The 19,017-nt window shown below is 33.7% G+C and overlaps 1 protein-coding gene across 1 annotated transcript; it reads right to left on the bottom strand.

Moving 5' to 3' along the window:
• Nucleotides 1–2,520: 2,520 nt before the first annotated feature.
• Nucleotides 2,521–9,425, bottom strand: LOC123656011 (queuine tRNA-ribosyltransferase accessory subunit 2). The gene is made up of 7 exons (XM_045591736.1): nucleotides 9,210–9,425; nucleotides 8,638–8,906; nucleotides 7,850–8,031; nucleotides 7,275–7,444; nucleotides 6,762–6,964; nucleotides 5,105–5,230; nucleotides 2,521–3,303 (listed from the first exon to the last, which is right to left on the bottom strand). Exons 1-7 carry the CDS (start codon nucleotides 9,324–9,326, stop codon nucleotides 3,066–3,068), a joined length of 1,305 nt encoding a protein of 434 aa, XP_045447692.1. The 5' UTR covers nucleotides 9,327–9,425; the 3' UTR covers nucleotides 2,521–3,065.
• Between the last annotated feature and the right edge of the window lie 9,592 nt (nucleotides 9,426–19,017).

Genomic DNA, 19,017 nt, shown 5'->3' with positions numbered 1-19,017 from the left:
ACATGGTCTTCTAAGATCTCTGTGATATAGCGTGTAGCAGTTAAAGCACCTCTTCGTATGAAAACCAGCTCCGTCCGTCCAGTCAAAGATATTCCACCCCAAAACATTACAGAGCCCCCACCATAACTGACAGTTTCCCTTATGCAACACTGGGTATAACGTTCACCTGGCCGTCGCATGACATTACGGCGTCCATCAGAACCGTGTAAAGTCATTCGACTCTCATCACTAAAAAGAACTGACTCCCATTGGCCTATGGTCCAGTTGATATGATTACGTGCGAATTGAAGTCTGGCTTGTCGATGAGCTGTGGTCAATTGTGGTCCTGTTGCTAGCTTATGTGGTCTTAAATTCTGCTCACGAAGTCTCCTTCTTACAGTACTGTCACTTATAGCTACCCCCCGATCTTCGCGTAAGCGTCGCTGGAGATCAACACCAGATAGGTGTCGATTCCGTAGAGCTGATAACACTATAAAGCGGTCATCTCTTTGAGTTGTCACTCTATGTCTTCCAGATCCAGACCTTCTTCGATACTGCCCAGTCTCCAGAAACCTTTGGTAAACTCGCCGAACTGCAGAACGGCTCAGATTTAACCTCCTGGCCACGATACGTTGACTTATGCCTTGTTGCAGCAAAGCCACAACTTGGGCCGCCTCAGCTTCTGTAGTGTTCATTATTTTTAGTCAAAATGAATCAAAATACAGCCACAGTAAATAAACTTAACGTTATTAACAAGTAATCCCTACAAAGGGCTCTTCCGGACTCAAAGAACGATTCGAATTTGTTACGATGTAAAACCATCAAATCAGTACTCAACAGTGTTTCTGTATAAAAAATGGTTAAGTACCTTCAAGTTCAATAAGATTTACGACAAATAAGATGCCAAACATCGTAACCGACCCTCAAAATAAAAAACAAACGTGTGAAACAGCTTATCTGTGAAACAATCGATAAATATTAAACAAAAAGTGGGTGGGTCGATTTTTTTGATGACCTGTGTATATTATGCATGTATTATACACACACCTTTCTCTGGAATCACTCTAGAAAATCGCAATAAAATCCGTTGTGTAGTTTTAAAGATCTAAGCATACAGACAGCGGGAAGCGACTGTGTTTTATAATATGTTATAATGATAATACATACACATATATTATTTTTGTAGTTGGTATTTACAATTATTTAACGCCGCGTTGGCGCAACGGTTACAGCCATGGATTGTACCTGTTGCGTTGGCGGTTGCGGGTTCGATCCCCGCTCATGACAAACATTTGTATTGTCCATACAGGTGTTTGCCGTGGTCTGGGTGTTTGTGCAGTCCTTGTGGGTCTCCCCACCGTGCCTCGGAGAGCACGTTAAGCCGTCGGTCCCGGTTGTTATCACGTACACCTGATAGCAATCGTTACTCATAGTAGGGAATATATCCGCCAACCCGCATTGGAGAAGCGTGGTGGATTAAGCTCTGATCCTTCTCCTACATGGGGAAAGAGGCCTATGTCCAGTAGTGGGATATTACAGGCTGAAGCGTATTTACAATTAATGATTTTAAAAACAGTACAATGAGTCAATTTATAGAAGGTAATTTTTTTCTTGATGTTGTTATTAGTCAGTTCAGCTTATTGCAGTCCACTGCTGGACACAGGCCTCCCCAAGTTCACGCGAGACATGTCGGATTTCTGCAATCCTCATCTAACCTATACCGGCAGCCGGGACTTATGGGGCTGCCGGAAATTGAAGGCCTAAATTGTCCACGGGAAGAGACTGACTTAACTATGACTTGACTTGTTATTAAAAAGTTAACCTTGATGTCTCTCTCTTGATGCTTGACAGATGATTAATTTTTTTTTAATGATATTTCAACAGTGTAAGATATATTATATTATACATTTAAAACAGCCTACGTATGAATTATTTTTTCTACGCATTTTTTATCTTTCGTAATGTACCATAACTATTAAAAATACTCTGATACTTGTAAGCTTTGTAGCATATATTTTTAATAGCACAGTTATGCATTAGCGTTGCTATTTACTTTTTCTAGGCGACTGATTTAATTTTTTGGAACACCCTCGTATTGTATTACGTCGCGGTTCACCTTAGGGGGTAGTTGTGTCGCGACGCGCTGGGTTTGCTGTATATAAGCCTCAGGGCGAGTGTTTGCGCTCTTTTTGGGTTGGATTCTCTCGCCGACTTAAGATCTGGGTGCAATTTATTGTGGGTGAGTCATTGTAGTTTCTTATGGTATAAGCTTTGCATTAATGTAAGTTGATTTTGTGAGTTTTTGAAAAAGAAGTTTAAGATTCTGTAGGATTTTTTTTACTCTCTCTCTTGTAGTCTCGTGTTAGGAATTGTGGGTGACTCTCTGGCCCAACAAACAATTTTTTAACACGTAGCAGCTTAACCTAAACAGCGGTGGAAAACACAAACCTGGCCTGCTGTTCCTAAATTACTACTACCTAGCATATCAATAAGCTGAGGACTTATTAAATAATTTTAATTTAGTTTCAATACTTTTTTTCGAAAAGGCAAGTAAATAATAATCACTCGTAAAAATTAATCTATATACGAACTTTTAGTTTGTTATTTAGATGTCAAACTTTATTTCAAAACGATCTTTGTAACGATATCTAAAGCTGTCATATTTTTTTCCAATTAATACAGATTTATATTTCGTGTTACATAATACACAAATGAAGTAGTAGTTGAAAAACTCAAAAAATATGCTATGTGACCATTCCAAAGACTAATTTTAATTACGCATAACAAAATTGGTCCTACCTATTTTGTCTCTAATATAAATTAACTACTTAACCTAAGAAAGCCCTGTTCCTACATTAAACACGAGTTGTTTTGATAAAAACTTATGTTTCATACAACTAGGTCGACAAACAAGCATACAGTTCATCTGATGGCAAGCGATTACCATAGCCTATAAACGTATGCAACCTCAGTTGAAGCTAGATAGGAACAAGACTTATTTACTTACATATTACAATTAATGATAGTTTTAAAAGCAGTTTCTATCTACGAAAACAAAATATAATAGGCGGTATTATCACAACTATTTAAGTACTATTATTAAAATCTACATTGCTACTGACGCCATCACTTACACGGATTTTCTTATTTTTCTGTAAAGTCGGATTATCTAAAGAAGCGTTTAAACCTTTATTTCGATCTGCTATAAATGCTTTAAACGTCTCATACTGTTTTGTGACGTGTTCCTTGAATGAGGCAAATGTTTTTGAGGCGATGTGTTGACGAGCATGGTAGAACATTTGATCGAAATGATGAAGATTGTGTCTGGAAAACGTAATTAGTTTTTAATATAAATATCAATATATATTACCTAAAGTAGGTGGTGCAAAATAATACTTTATTCTAAAGTAGATTTTTATTCAAAATATCATCATCATCACTTCAGCCTATCACAGTCCACTGCTAGACATAGGCCTCCACAAGTTCGCGCCACAGATGGTGAACTCGTGTATTTTGCCCATAATCACCACACTGGGCAGGCGGGTTGGCGACCGCAGGGCTGGCTTTGTCGCACCGAAGACGCTGCTGCCCGTCTTCGGCCTGTGTATTTCAAAGCCAGCTGTTGGATGATTATTCTGCCATCGGTCGGCTTTTTAAGTTCCAAGGTGGTAGTGGAACTGTGTTATCCCTTAGTCGCCTCTTACGACACTCACGGGTAGAGAGGGGGTGGCTACATTCTTTACTGCCGTAACCACACAGCTTTAAACTACACTTTATCATTTAAAATACACTTTATGTATTCTACAAAAAAGGGTTTCCTAAAGCTGCGTATATGGCTGGCTATATTAAAATAACGATTCATTTTATTTACGAAGCGTTTCTTATCAAAAACCGACTATTCAAAATTCGATAAAGAGTATATTTAATATATTTGATATATAGAGCCTGTTTCACCGGTTGTGGGCGATATTCAACAGATAACTTTTAGATATACCTATTATTCTTTTTTACCATTGAATTCACTGCTGCTATTACCATTGAATTCACTGCTGCTATTTATGAGATATTGGTGTTCGCATATATGAAATTAAAAGACGTTTATTAATTGAAGACAAACAGGTTCTAGTGACCTCCTTCAAGTTTATTGGTTGCTGGGTTAACTTACTCTACAACCGGTAAAAAAGACCCTTAACGTTATATTTGATTATTATTAAATTACTTTTCAAAAATGCAATTCTTTACACAAACAACAACAACACACACAACAACAACTTTAAAAACAATCCTAATAGAAACCGACTTGCTTCAACGAGAGTCACTAAACAAAACTAATGAATTAGTAATTTATTACACTAAGTACGCGTCAAAAGCGATTTTGAAATTTTTCTAACAATCTTATGTACTTAAAAAAAAATATATATTTTATGTTCATACATATGTTGCAGAAGATTCAAGTATTAAATCTGAGGCAATTTAGTATAAAAAGGGAAAAGCAATGCAAACCACTATAACAACTAATTAATGATTATTAATAATCATGTAAAATATTATACAGCTGTGACAGATTATTAATATTGTCATTAATGATGTAATTATATAATATATTAATCTTAGAATCACCCTTGCATTTAGAAAACAAGAATATATAAAGACTGACTCATTGGTACAGTTTGCAAACTCTATTTTCTGATCTGGGAGTTGTGGGTTCGATTCCTGCCCTGAGTTTGAGTGTATTATATTTTTAAACTAGCGACCCACCCCGGCTTCGCACTGTTGCAAAAACTATCAGTGTTCAACTACTATATTATGCATGTATTATTCATATAAGCCTTCCTCTGGAATCACTCTATTTATTAAAGTAAACCGCATCAAAATCCATTGTGTAGTTTTAAAGATCTAAGCATACAGACAGCGGGAAGCGAGTTTGTTTTATAATATGTAATGATATGTATAAAGTAATGTACGCGTGTTCTTAAAAAAAATCTATATCAGCCAGTTGTTACCTAAAACTAAGGGATTGAGTTGTCTTACCGCAGGAACAGATGACCGTGTGCAGCATGATCATGTATATATATCGATATAATAGCTCTGTACACAGAAAATACTAATAAAAATAAATACTTACATGCTCAGTAACACAGAAGCCAACATTTCACGTGTGTTAAACAAATGGCGAATGTACGCACGTGTGTGCTTCTTGCACGCTAGGCATTCACATCCTTCAAGAATAGGTGTAAAGTCTTCTTTATACCTGAAAAGAAATATTTTATCGATTTTTTTATCTATTTATGTATTTGCTTCAGCACCATGCAAAATGCGGTGCTGTAAATCGTTATCACAAGGGTCCTGGAGGTCTGGATAAATCATCTAGAACTTTTTTTTTATATCACTAGGTCGACAAACAAGCATATGGCTCACCTGATGGTAAGAGATCACCGTAGCTTATAGACGCCTGCAACACCAGATGCATCGCAAGCGCGTTGCCGACCCAATCCCCCCCCCCCCCCCAGGAGCTCTGGTCACCTTACTCACCAACAGGAACACAATACTGCTTGAAAACAGTATTATAGTAGTATTGTAGTAGCTGTGATTTTCTGAGAACTGCAGTTATCGCTTTATAACCACAGTAAAATCAAAGTATTGTACACATTAATTTTAAATATTAATTGTAGAGAACGAATCATGTCTCTACTATGAATATACACGAAATCTACAAATAAAACATATGCAAGCAAAGCAGGGACTATATAGTTATCCAGAATAACACCATACAAGTTAGTTAGTGTCAAGTATGTATATTGATGAAAAAACCGAAACAGTCAACAACAAAAATATAGTTAAACTGTATGATAAAACGAAAAAACAAAAACACCATGATTAATTAGGATTTTTTTCAAAAAATCATGATTTTTTTTTAGCCCTAGTATGGTGGATATCTATAATAGTATAAATAAAAGCAGATGATAGATAAAAGATTTAGCTTTCTTTGGTTAGCTTTAATGTTCTCTCCCGAGCCATAGAGGGGAGACTCACAAGGGCAGAGAACCAGATTGGAAATAAATTGTGTTTGCTCACAAACGAAAAAAAAAACCGACTTCAATTACATCAACAAGTAATACAACGTAGATCGACAAAAAAATAGTCAAGCAACTACGCGTTATCAAAGATTACTCAAAAAGTAGTTATCAGATCTCGATAAAATTTATATGTGACCATATGATAAACATCAGCTTTCGATTAAATTAAAAATCATCAAAATCGGTACACCCAGTAAAAAGTTATTACGGATTTTCGAGAGTTTCCCTCGATTTCTCTGGTATCCCATCATCAGATCCTGTTTCCTTATCACGGTATCAAACTAGGGATATCCCCTTTCCAACAAAAAAGAATTATCAAAATCGGCACATCCAGTAGAAAGTTATGCGGTATAATACAACGTAGGTCGACGAAAAAAGCGTCAAGTAAAAACGCATTATTAGATATAACTCGAAAAGTAGTTGTTAGATCTCAAATAAATTTAAATGGGACCAATTGACACACACCACCCTTCGACTAAAAAAAATTGTCGAAATCGGTCTACCCGGTCAAAAGTTCTGATGTTACATACATACATAAAAAAAAAAAATACAGTCGAATTGAGAACCTCCTCCTTTTTTCGAAGTCGGTTAAGAAATATTTGTACAAATACAAAAATATACATTCCAAGCAAAAATCGAACTGCAATCAAAGGACTACTATACCAGAGCGAATTTAAAGTTAGTTAAAAATTCTCCTCTACTCACTTCTCGTCAATCATGTGCAATAAGCACATTGTGTCATTCTCTTTAGTAATATCAAAGTTTATTTTCAAGGCAAAACCAGCATATGTCAGCTTTACTGGATATGAACCGTCAAAGATGTCCCATCCATGTTCGATAGCAGATAATATTACAACTGGGTTCCAAGATCCTTCTATGATGCGGACAAAATCTTTAGGTATTTTATTCTGTAACATAAATAATAAGAAAATTAAACAAAATGTAAGAAGAAAAATAATTGTTTTTTTATTTTCAGAAAAACTTAAATAAGAGAATAAGTATGTAATTTAATCTTCTTCACATCACATTCTCCACTCACAAATTTTTTCATCCATTTTTTTTATATTTTTTCTTAACTTGCCAAGTCACAAATAACACTTAGTATAAATAATAATTAAATAAAAGATAAGAATTAACTGTAGTTAAGATAATTGTGTATTAATGTATAATTATTTGTTATAATTTCTGTTCAAACTATAAAACTAAAAATTAACTCACACTAATTTTTTCAAATACTTTATTCAACTTTTCTATATCAACGTCCATAGACTCCACTGTTCCATCTGTGATACCTTCAAGAGCAATTCCACTCAAAGTGTCCGCATGATTTAAAATATTTTGTATTGATTCATCAAATTTCCTTGAATTGGGTGCACCAACAACTACACCTGCAAATTATGTTTCCAATTAACAGTTAACATTTATTAAATTAATTACAAATCTAAGATTTTTTAAACTAATTTTAAAACTTGCGGCCAGTTTCAGTAACCTGTCTACTGTTTTTTTCTATCTCTAATAAGCAAATAAATAGCTTAAAGCCAACTGTTAAGATACCAGTTCATCTTTATTACTATAGATCAAACAAGAAATGATGATACATTTATAAATCAAATCATATTGTTAATGACAGTCATGAAGGAAAAAATTACTATCAGAACTTAAGTAAGTTTTAATAAATTCCACAAATCTCACCACTCACACACACACCTCTTCCACAAAACACAATTCTGTCTATTTTAAAATGTTATTAATCAGTTCTAGTTTAAATTAGTTGATATAAAATCATTACAAACCTACAAGCATGCTATTTTGAAGATCCTTTGAAGCTTTATATCGATCTACACATTCTTTGAGCATTTGGTTAGTTCTGTCGACTGCTTTAGACACCCTCTTATTCCCTTCAGCGAGAGATGTCCGACCATCTGCAATCGCCAAAATTATGTCTGGTTTGAATACCTCCATTACATCCATATATCTGTAAATGTATGTTTATCCTAAAAGTTTGACTTTTACTTTAAAACAATGAGCAAAAATAGCTCAGTGCTATATATACATCCACATTACACCTCTTAGTAGTTTTACAAGTGCTCTAATTAATATTAAATCTATATATTATAATCTGTAACATGCACATGGTTGTCAGTTCCTAAGGTAAAAAACCTTAATGCTTGTGCTATACATAACAGCTGATTGATACAGCTACATATTCATATTTCAATCAATATACAAATAAATAATACATCTATAAATAAATGCATTAATATTAAACCCAGATTGGTTCCATTCTACATATCTAAATAGTTTTTACTTTTAGTCATTAGTTTTTATAGGGATTTTTTTTTATGACTAGGTAAACTGTCTTTATCTCATACTTGGCAGTTAGGTAATACATTGTGAAGAAACAGACTTGACAGCGTAAAAATTGTGATATGTGTACACCTAGCAATTCACACAGTAGTGGATCAAGCTCAACCATGTTACTTTACTTTTTATTTTTAAATTACAATTTCAATTACTTTTTACTTATTATTTATACAAGACTCTTTACAATTCCACATTTATTTTAATTAATTTTAAATACCTATTAGAAGATATCATCTTCTTTCCATTCTTCGTCCATAATGGTACTTTATTGGGTTCAAAATGGCCATTGGGAGTTACTTCAGACAAGTTGTTCAATGTTACACAAGTTGGATGTCCTGACAAACCAGCAAACTTTGCTACTCCATCATTTTGTTCTTTCACTCCAGTCTCTAATTGTATTGAATTTGAAAGAGGTACCCATAAAAGTTGAGGGCTACTAAACACCCATGATAGCACATCTGCTGTTAAATGAACGACACTTCCGCCCTGAAAAATTAAGTAACCATATATACATAAACCATCAAGTTTTCTTCTTGATAAATTTTTCTGTTTGGCAAATGTTACATATTGTAGTTTTTTTTGCTAAGATACACGTTCTAGATCATTTTTTTTTTTGTCTCTAATAATTTTATTTTCATTTTATTTAACTCAAAAAATAAACAAAGTCGTTACCACGTGGTTACGAGGAGTTTTTATTTACGATTGCTCATTACGATTAGTCTATTAGATATGAATTTATATGTTGAGAAATGAATATAGCTAGTATATAAGTATAATTAATAATTAAACCTGTGTAAAAAGTGCGGTTGTTGGAGTTTCCAATACAGCTCCGGGACTCTTTGAAAATTCGGTTAAGTGACCAATACGTTCGCTACCGCAACCGGTTTGCTTTACTATAAAATGCATTTTAAATAAATTTTTATTCTTTTCAAAATATTTGCGAATTTTATGATATACCTGAGTGTTTAAATTTTTGTAACAAAAAAGAAATAATTGTATGTCACGTCAATGTCAGACTTCAGTGTCAAAAGTCTCCTTGATCAAATTTTACGTTCAGAAGTCCAGTATAACTTAGAAGCTTTTTATTACTACATAGTATAAAACAAAGTCGCTTACCGCTGTCTGTTTGTCTGTTCCTATGTATTTAACATCCCTATGTGTTTAGTAGTCTTAGATCTTTAAAACTACATTGTGAAGTCGTAAATAAACAAATTAATTTGCGCTTGCATTGCAAACGCTGGCTGAACCGCGAGATAGATCGAAATAATGTACTACAGTATTGTACACCTTAAATAGTTCTAAAAAAAGTCTGTGGTATATGCCTATCAGTTAGGGATAGCCCATTATAACCATTTATTATCATTGGGGCTGAGAGGAACAAGGTGCAAAATTCCTCATCCACCCTTGCAAAGGGACATAGTATATTTAGTATCAGCATTTTATCCGTACGAAGCCGGGGCGGGCCGCTAATCTTTCTTATACATATAAATTTATATATGTATATATAAGCGAAAGGTGACTCAACACGCAATCTCCGAAACTTTAACATCTAAAAACTTGAAATTTAGCAGGTCTCCTTAAAGGACATAGACATTCGCTAAGAACGGATTTTACGAAACTCGATCCCTAAGGGGATAAACCGATTTTGGAAGTTTGTATGAGTCCTGTTTTTGAAGTAAGAGACTTGAAATTTAAAATATGTGCTCTATAAACGGTGAGAAGGTGTCCAAATAATGTATCTTTAGAAATCAACTCCTTTTTGGGGTTAAAATGGGGGATGGTAGGTTGACTCACTCATCACGAAATCTCCGAAACTATAACAGCTACAAACTTGATAAAAAAAATAATTTGCGTTAAACATCTTGATAGTAATGCATATCTTCATAACCACGCGGACGTAGTCGCGGGCAACAGTTAGTGCATTATAAAACAAAGTCCCCAAAAGTGTATGTGATCGATTCCCTCAAAATCTACTGAACGTATTTTCATGCACTTTCACCAATGGAGAGAGGGCTTCAAGAGGAAGGTTTACGGAACGGCTAAGCCGATTTTGATGAGAGTTTCACTGGAAGTTTGCCGGGAAGACTTTGTGACACACTGATTTCAACGCGGGCGAAGCCGCGGGCACAACTAGTATATATATAAAACTATTGCTGTTTGTTTGTCTTGCTAAAAGTTTAGAAATACTAAAACAATTTGGCTAATTTTGTACTTGAAATATTTGCTGAAATTCAGAAAAGGGTTAAACGATGAGAAACATAAAACATAAGTATCAGAAAACACTAAAAACGACGAATTAATTTTCCAATACAAAATATTCCTAGCTGTTAACATCTGAATCTGATGTCTATTGTCAAATAATTGTGTTTGCTCGCAAACGAAAAAAAAACCGACTTCAATTACATCGAAGAGTAATACAACGTAGATCGACGAAAAATAAGTAATACTTTGTTCGTATTCCATATAACGCGACATTATAAAATTGTAGAATTATATAATGTTCTGTAATACTGTTATTTCTAATATTTTGTTAGCGATTGTAGGCAGAAATTTCATAAAAGGCCCGTCGTCGATTCGCGCGAAGCGCTGACATCGCTTATTACGGCGGGTTTTTTAGTTGAAGCGGATTTATATTGAATTACGGTTTATGTCTTTTTTATTAAAAATATGTAATGTTCATGTTTTCACACAGCTCCGATGCACGACTGGAGTTTACCCCTTCAGATCAACTGTCTAAATAGGCACAAAAAGGCTTACTAGTCTAAGAAATATATTATTACTATATCAAATTGTAAATAAATGAATCCAATAACGCCATCTATCGGAACCTAATTGCGTTATTAGAAAACGTCTGAACGCCATCTCTAACAAGGTCATTCGTTCAGTAGATTTTACTGTTCAATTTTTTCATTCCGGGGCCTTAAATGAAAATCGATTCTTAAGGAGAAAACTCCAAAAACAGTCAAGTAAATACGCCATATCAGATATAGCTCAAAAAGTTCGAGTCAAATCTCAATTATATTTAAATGGTACCACATGACAAGCACCACCTATCGATTAAAAAAAGAATCATCGATATCGGTCCACCCAGTAAAATAGTAATGAGGTTAATATAACGTTGGTCGACGTAAAATAGCCAAGTAAATACCCAGTATTAGCGATAACTCAAAAATTAAAAGCTCAAATATATTTATAACGAATAAACTGCTACTCTCTACTCTAGTGGAATATTGTAATTTGATCGATAGTGAACGAAGTAATTTCATTAAATTTTGATAGATGGCGTTGTGGCAAAGTATTGAACATGACCACAGTCGTCATAACATCGTCATGTAAATACGTGTCATCAAAGATTATTCAAAAATTGCTCATTATGTCTCAATCATATTTAAAACGGACGACATGACAAGTATTAGCTTTTGATTTATACAAAAAAGATCAAAATCAGTGCACCCAGTAAAAAGATATAACGTATAATACAACGTAGGGTGACGAAAAAACCGTCAAGTAAATACGCAATATTAGATATAACTCACAAATTACTAATCAAATCTCAATTAAATTTGAATGGAACCACGTGACGAATAGTAGCTTTTAATTTATATAAGAAACGTCAAAATCGGTGCACCCAGTAAAAAGCTATGAGGTATAATACAACGTAAGGTGACGAAAATAATGTCAAGTAAATACGCGTTATCAAAGATTGGGTACACCCAGTAGAAAGTTATGTGGTATACAACGTAGGTCGACGAAAAAAGCGTCAAGTAAAAATGCATTATTAGATATAATTCGAAAAGTAGTTGTTAGATCTCAAATAAATTTAAATGGGACCAATCGGCACACACCACCTTTCGAATAAAACAAAATTTGTCGAAATCGGTCTACCTGGTCAAAAGTTCTGATGTAACATACATAAAATAATTGTGTTTGCTCGCAAACGAAAAAAAAACCGACTTCAATTACATCGACAAGTAATACAACGTAGATCGACGAAAAAATAGTCAAGCAACTACGCGTTATCAAAGATTACTCAAAAAGTAGTTATCAGATCTCGATAAAAATTATATGTGACCACATGATAAACATCAGCTTTCGATTAAATTAAAAATTATCAAAATCGGTACACCCAGTAAAAAGTTATTGCGGATTTTCGAGAGTTCCCCTAGATTTCTCTGGGATCCCATCATCAGATCCTCGTTTCCTTATCACGGTACCAAACTAGGAATATCCCCTTTCCAACAAAAAAAGAATTATCAAAATCGGTACATCCAGTAAAAAGTTATGCGGTATAATACAACGTAGGTCGGCGAAAAAAGCGTCAAGTAAAAACGCATTATTAGATATAACTCGAAAAGTAGTTGTTAGATCTCAAATAAATTTAAATGGGACCAATTGGCACACACCACCTTTCGATTAAAACAAAATTTGTCGAAATCGGTCTACCCAGTCAAAAGTTCTGATGTAACATACATAAAAAAAAAAAAAAAAAAAAAAAAAAAAAATACAGTCGAATTGAGAACCTCCTCCTTTTTTGGAAGTCGGTTAAAAAAAAAATACAGTCGAATTGAGAACCTCCTCCTTTTTTGGAAGTCGGTTAAAACAAAAACAATTGTCACTTTTTTGTCATATATTTATAGGTGCGTTCAGAAAGTGTTCTGTCCACATTTTTTACAATATATGTGATACGAAGTTCACCGAGTCATCTAGTATATATAATTATACAAAAATGTTTATTGAAATACTAAGATCAACGCTCTATTGAGCTTTAAAGATCAACACTCAATATCAGTTTCAATAACTTTCTTTTTTTAACGGTTTTCTTTTGAAAAATGTCAATAACTTTAGAAATCAAGCGTTTGATACGAACTTAAGATCCTCCATCCTGTCATTTAAAATAATATGGTTATAAAACCACAATGTTTCCTAATACCACATTATTAATAACAGAAATACTTAAATTCCATCATCCGTTAAGAATTAATTATTGCAATAGCATTGAGCCCTCCTTTAAAGAGAAGGGTTGTTCACCCTCCAAATCTTTATTGTCTCAGTGAATATTACTCGACGTAATAAAGCCTAATATTAATTAAGTTTAATTATTTATTACTGAGGAAACGTAAATATATGATTAACTACATTAAAATATGCATTCGAAATCGTGATCTTTGATCTCTTTAATTGAAATGGCTGTAAGAGTATATTTCAACAATTCAATGAGCTCATTTTATGTACCTTTAGGCTTTACTTTGATCACTAATTATTCGTTACGTAACCTTTTACTGAGTATTGAGTACCGAATTCATTAATTTGTTTAATATCAAAAAGAAGAATAAGGATTTGAAAACCTTACCAATTTCGAAATAATAATTACGGTATATCCCTTACAAACTGAGGAAGGGCACAGCAGGAAATAAACTGCTCAAGATCTGGAGCAGCCTGACCGGGGAAGTGCCTCGACCTTACAGAAGAGAGTGTTGTGTTCCCGTGGTGAGTAAGGTGACCAGAGCTCCTGCGGGGGGGGGGGGGGGGGGATTGGAGTTAGGTCGGCAACGCGCTTGCGATGGTTCTGGTGTTAAAGGCGTCTATAAGTTACGGTAATCGCTTACCAGCAGGCGAGCCGTATTCTCGTTTGCCAATCTAGTTGTATAAATAATTGTGTTTGCTCAACAACAAAAAAAAAAACGACTTCAATCACATTGACAAGTAATACAACGTAGGTTGGCAAAAAATAGTCAAGTCTTTACCTGACATTACATTATTAGATATAATTGGAAAAATACTTATTAGATCTCAATTAAATTCAGATAGGACCACATGATACGCACCAACTTTCGTTTAAAAAAAATCATCGAAATCGGTCTTTCCAGTCAAAAGTTCTAACGTACATAAAAAATATAATCGAATTGAGTACCTCCTCCTTTTTTTGAAGTCGGTTTAAAAGGAAATTGTGATTATGATAAAATAAACATTGTTTTACTTAAGAGTTTCTTAAATGAAAAAAGTAAACAGGGAAAGCGAATAATTATTCAGAAATTTTAATTTATATTACGACACAAATATTTATTTGTAAAGTCCTAAGTAATTATCATATTTGTTATAAACAGTCCCATTTTGTAAGATCAATAATAAAATTATATTTTCTATTTCTATAATCGGAGTGGATTTAAAATAATTATAATGTAATCAGATCTCGATGAAAATGTGACCACATGATAAAAACATCGGCTTTCGATTAAATTAAAAATTATCAAAATCGGTACATCCAGTAAAAAAGTTCTGCGGATTTTCGAGTTTCCCTCGACTTCTCTGGAATCCCATCATCAGATCCTGGTTTCCTTATCTTGGTACCACACCAGGAATTTCTGCTTTCTAAGAAAAAAAGAATTATCAAAATCGGTTCATAAACGACGAAGTTATCCCCGAACATACATACATATATACAATATACGGTCGAATTGAGTAACCTCCTCCTTTTTTTGAAATCGGTTAAAAAGAGAACATTAATTTTAAAGTTTCCGCAGCTTACATACGTATATATATATTATAATTAACCTTGTGATAGTTCGCGTCCCCAAAATATTTGCATGAAAAAGTTGTGCAGTGTACAATATACTCTTCTGTATAGGGTTGGGTTAATAACCACTGTTTATTCTTGATTTTTAATATAGCTCGGGGTCGTTGGCTCGCAAACAAAGACATCGAAACAAAAGCGTTATGCCATGTATTCCCATAAAGTCCAGATTTTATGCATAAGAATTAATTAGTATGAGTCAGCTTAGAATGTCGTATATTCTGGAAAAATATTTGATATTCTACGATGGTCTGGGAAAAACTTGGTATTATAACTTTTGTACACGAGCAGGCATGGTCATGCGCCCCGGCGCGTTGGTGCATTAATGCCTTATAGAACTTAATGCAAGCTTGCATGCGGGCCACTCGTGCTCATAACGAGTCTTGTCAAAGATTAACCTATTATAATTACATATAAATAAAGATAATATTCTACGTTATGCATAAACAAACACAATAGGCATACATATATTTTTCCTTTTGAGTTAAATGGTGGTTGTAATTTATGGCATGCACTTTCTACATGAAAATTAAAAAAAAAAAATCTTAAACTCATTTAGTTTTTAGGCTAATAACATGCTGTTATTAGAGCAACAGTTTTCATTAATCTATACAGATAAATAAAATATAAGTGTCTGTTTGTAATATTACATTAACCGATTTTTACTAAATTCATATGTAAACATATGCCGAAATAACATTTTTAACAATTTTTGTCTGTCTGTCTGTCTGTTTGTTCCGGCTAATCTCTGAAACGGCTGGGCCGATTTTGAGAGCACTTTCACTGGCAGATAGCTGATGTAATAAGAAGTAACTTAGGCTACTTTAGAAATTTATTTATTTTAGAGCTCTGCGAACTGAACAACAATTTTTTTGTTAAACTCCACGCACGCGAAGTCTCGGGCACAGCAAGTAAATGAATATAATTTTAATTGTGACAAAAAGCAAATTTATTTACGGATATAATAACTGCGTTGCGTATAAAAAAATAAAATCTGAGTCGATAATAATTTAAGGCAATATTTAAAATTCTATGTGTATACTTAACATTATCTGTTACATTATTTGCAACAATAAGTAGTCCATTCTGATCGTACCATAATCTATGGCAGTAACTCTTCTAGCTAAAAGTCTGAAAGCCTTTTGTGCCAGCTTGGAAATCTAGAACTACTTGCAAAGCGCACTTACCTATGTACATATTGCGATTTACATTTTCATATGAAACGTTGAACATCTAGTAAGAAAACTTAATTAAAGATCCATTGAACCAGACAAAGATCAAAATAAGTATTATTCTTATCTAACATAACTATTGAATACTGTGTACCAACACACAGTAAACATAATGATTTGATGCTTGCGTATGTGATAAATGAAAAGAGAAAATAAAATATAATAGAAATAATTAATTGCCTAGATTAATTTCTCCTGAATAAAATCATAACAATTTTTTTAAAATATCTATTACATAAATGTAATTCAAAATGACTTATAATTGTGTTAAGACAGCTTACTACTATTAGTCTATTTCATAATTGTTATTACTGTCATTAATGAAATTAATTAAGTTACAAGCAATCTATACACTAAATCTATATAAATAGATAATTCTGGAGTGTCTGTTTGTAATATTAAAATAATCGCTTTTTACTAAATGCATATGGACGTATACATGATACATATACCAAAATAACATTTTTTACAATTTTTGTCCGTCTGTTTGTCTGTCTATCGGTCTGTTTGTTCCGGCTAATCTCTGAAATGGCTGGACCGATTTTGACGGGAATTTCGCTGGCAGCTGATATAGTAAGGAGTTGTTCCCGATTTTGCGGGAATTCCAGGATATACAGTAACCTAGATGTCGCTCCACAGCCTGCTCTATCTTCCAGTGATAGTCCCCTAAAAATAGGTTTAGCCGTTCCAGAGGGTAGTCCGAGAAAGAACAGACAGATAGATATAGAGAACATAACGCAGACGAACTGACAAAATTTTTAAAATCATTTGTTTCGTTTTGGTATCATTCAATAACAATATGCACTTGACAAAACACAGTTATATTGAAATCACAAACAGATATATTCAAATTTATTTATATGTACCTATTGATTTAAATAATTTGTTTTTATGATTTTACACAAGGAGTAAAAAGTGTAATATAGGTAGCATTAAATTAATAAATTTTAGTAAAATATAGTAAGGATAATTAAGTAAAAGTTAAAAATTTTAGTTACCATCATTTTCTAAAAAACGTACGAATCGTCCTTTTTCGTTTTCATTATCTTTACTAAAGCCTACGGACGTTTAGGAAACTAGGCCAACATAAATTAAATATTATTTAAACATTATATCAACATTTAGCTGAATTCGAAATAGGAAAGTTTTAGTCCGGTTGGGTGTACAGTAAATCCCTAGTTACCATAATCCAAGTAACTGAATGATTTGACAATGGACCCAAATTATACAGATGGGAATTAATCAGTGGAGCTAGTAGCGACTGTTTCACTAAGTTAAGTCATAGACTAAAGTCTAAATCCCTGAAAATGATTTACATTTTCTAGTGAATGCTAAAGTATTAATAGTCTATAGTAATGTTTAGTATAGTAACAAAGGCCCAATAATCCGCTCTCTTGTATTGAAGTCAACTATTGTTAAATTCCTCACCTTGTTTGAAGTACCTAAGTACAGATGTATTTCATTTATTAAAATTAAGGTTTTCGGGAGTGTGAGGAACAGGGTGTGAAGTTCCTCATCCAACACTGGGAAGGGAGGATCCTCCGACCAGACGGGTGTTGTGTCTGGTGGGCTACCAACAGTTGCTGTCGGGTTCTTGTATATTATGTACTCAATCACTCTGATAACTTTGATAGCGCGATGTAGGATATGTCAGTTTTTCTCTAGTTTGTATGTCGCGAGATAGATGTCGCCACAGGTTAAATGTGTTATTAACGTGCAGTGACCTAATATGTATATTAATGTTGTCATTTGGTGGTTTCATGCTACCTTGGGTTCCGTTTCCTGAAAAAAATTAAGTATTAGTGTTTCGGGAGTATCTTTCTTTCAAAGGTATCTATTACATGCTTTTCCAATTATTTTTGTATACATTAAAAACATTTAGGCGTATTGCTTTCAACATTGCATGCTTCAAATTACGAACTAAAGCTTCGACTTCTTTACGAACTATCTCTAATTTGATGGTGAGTCCAACCAACTGACCGATAATATGTACTAGCTCTGCCCGCGACTTCGGCCACGTGGAATTTAACAAAATAGATATTGTTCAATTCGCAGTTATAAAAAAATGTAAAATAAAAGTAGCCTAAGTTATTTCTTATTACATCAGTTTTCTGTCAGTGAAAGTTCCGTCAAAATCGGTCCAGCCGCTTCAAAGATTAGCTGGAACAAATAGACAGACAGACAGATAAAAATTATAAAAAATGTTATATTGGTATATGTACCTTGTATATATACATATGAATTTAGTAAAAAGCGGTTACTTTAATATTAATTGTGTTATTACAAACAGACACTCCAATTTTATTTATTAGTTGTAGATACAGATAAAAGTATTGAGGTTTATAAATCCACTCGATGCTGTTCTTTGCTTAACTTCAAAAATTGTTCAGTATCTTGATAAAGGGCTGAAATGTTTAGGCGTCTTCTTGGACCTGCAGAAGGCTTTTGACACAATATCTATCCCTATACTGTTAGCACGCATGGAAGGATACGGTATAAGAGGTGTTTCACTCAACTGGTTTCGGGATTACTTGACAAACAGGAGTCAGAGAGTTAAAATAGAACAACACTATAGTAATATTTCAGTGTGCACGTATGGCGTACCGCAAGGCAGTACGCTGGGACCGACATTATTTATATTGTACTTTAATGATCTATGCAATTTACTATGTCATGGAACTGATACTGTTATGTTTGCAGATGATACAGTTTTTCTTTTTAGAGGAAATGATTGGGAGACAGTATTCGAACATGCTGAAAGAGGTCTAAAGAAAATTTCTGCTTGGCTAGAAGA

This window comes from Melitaea cinxia, chromosome 1 (genome assembly GCF_905220565.1).
Source record: "Melitaea cinxia chromosome 1, ilMelCinx1.1, whole genome shotgun sequence".
Lineage (NCBI taxonomy): Eukaryota > Metazoa > Arthropoda > Insecta > Lepidoptera > Nymphalidae > Melitaea > Melitaea cinxia.
The sequence above is the reverse complement of the archived record's forward strand: the minus strand, read 5'-3'. Positions and strand labels throughout refer to the sequence as shown.

What these genes read in the sequence shown, in the direction of transcription:
- LOC123656011 (XM_045591736.1), bottom strand. Translation starts at nt 9,326, where the DNA reads ATGCATTTTATAGTAAAGCAAACCGGTTGCGGTAGCGAACGTATTGGT. An exon ending in CAACCGCACTTTTTACACAG is followed by an intron (nt 8,907 to 9,209) that starts GTTTAATTATTA and finishes TTAATTTTTCAG; the next exon opens with GGCGGAAGTGTCGTTCATTT. An exon ending in TTGCACATGATTGACGAGAA is followed by an intron (nt 5,231 to 6,761) that starts GTGAGTAGAGGA and finishes ATTTCTTTTCAG; the next exon opens with GTATAAAGAAGACTTTACAC.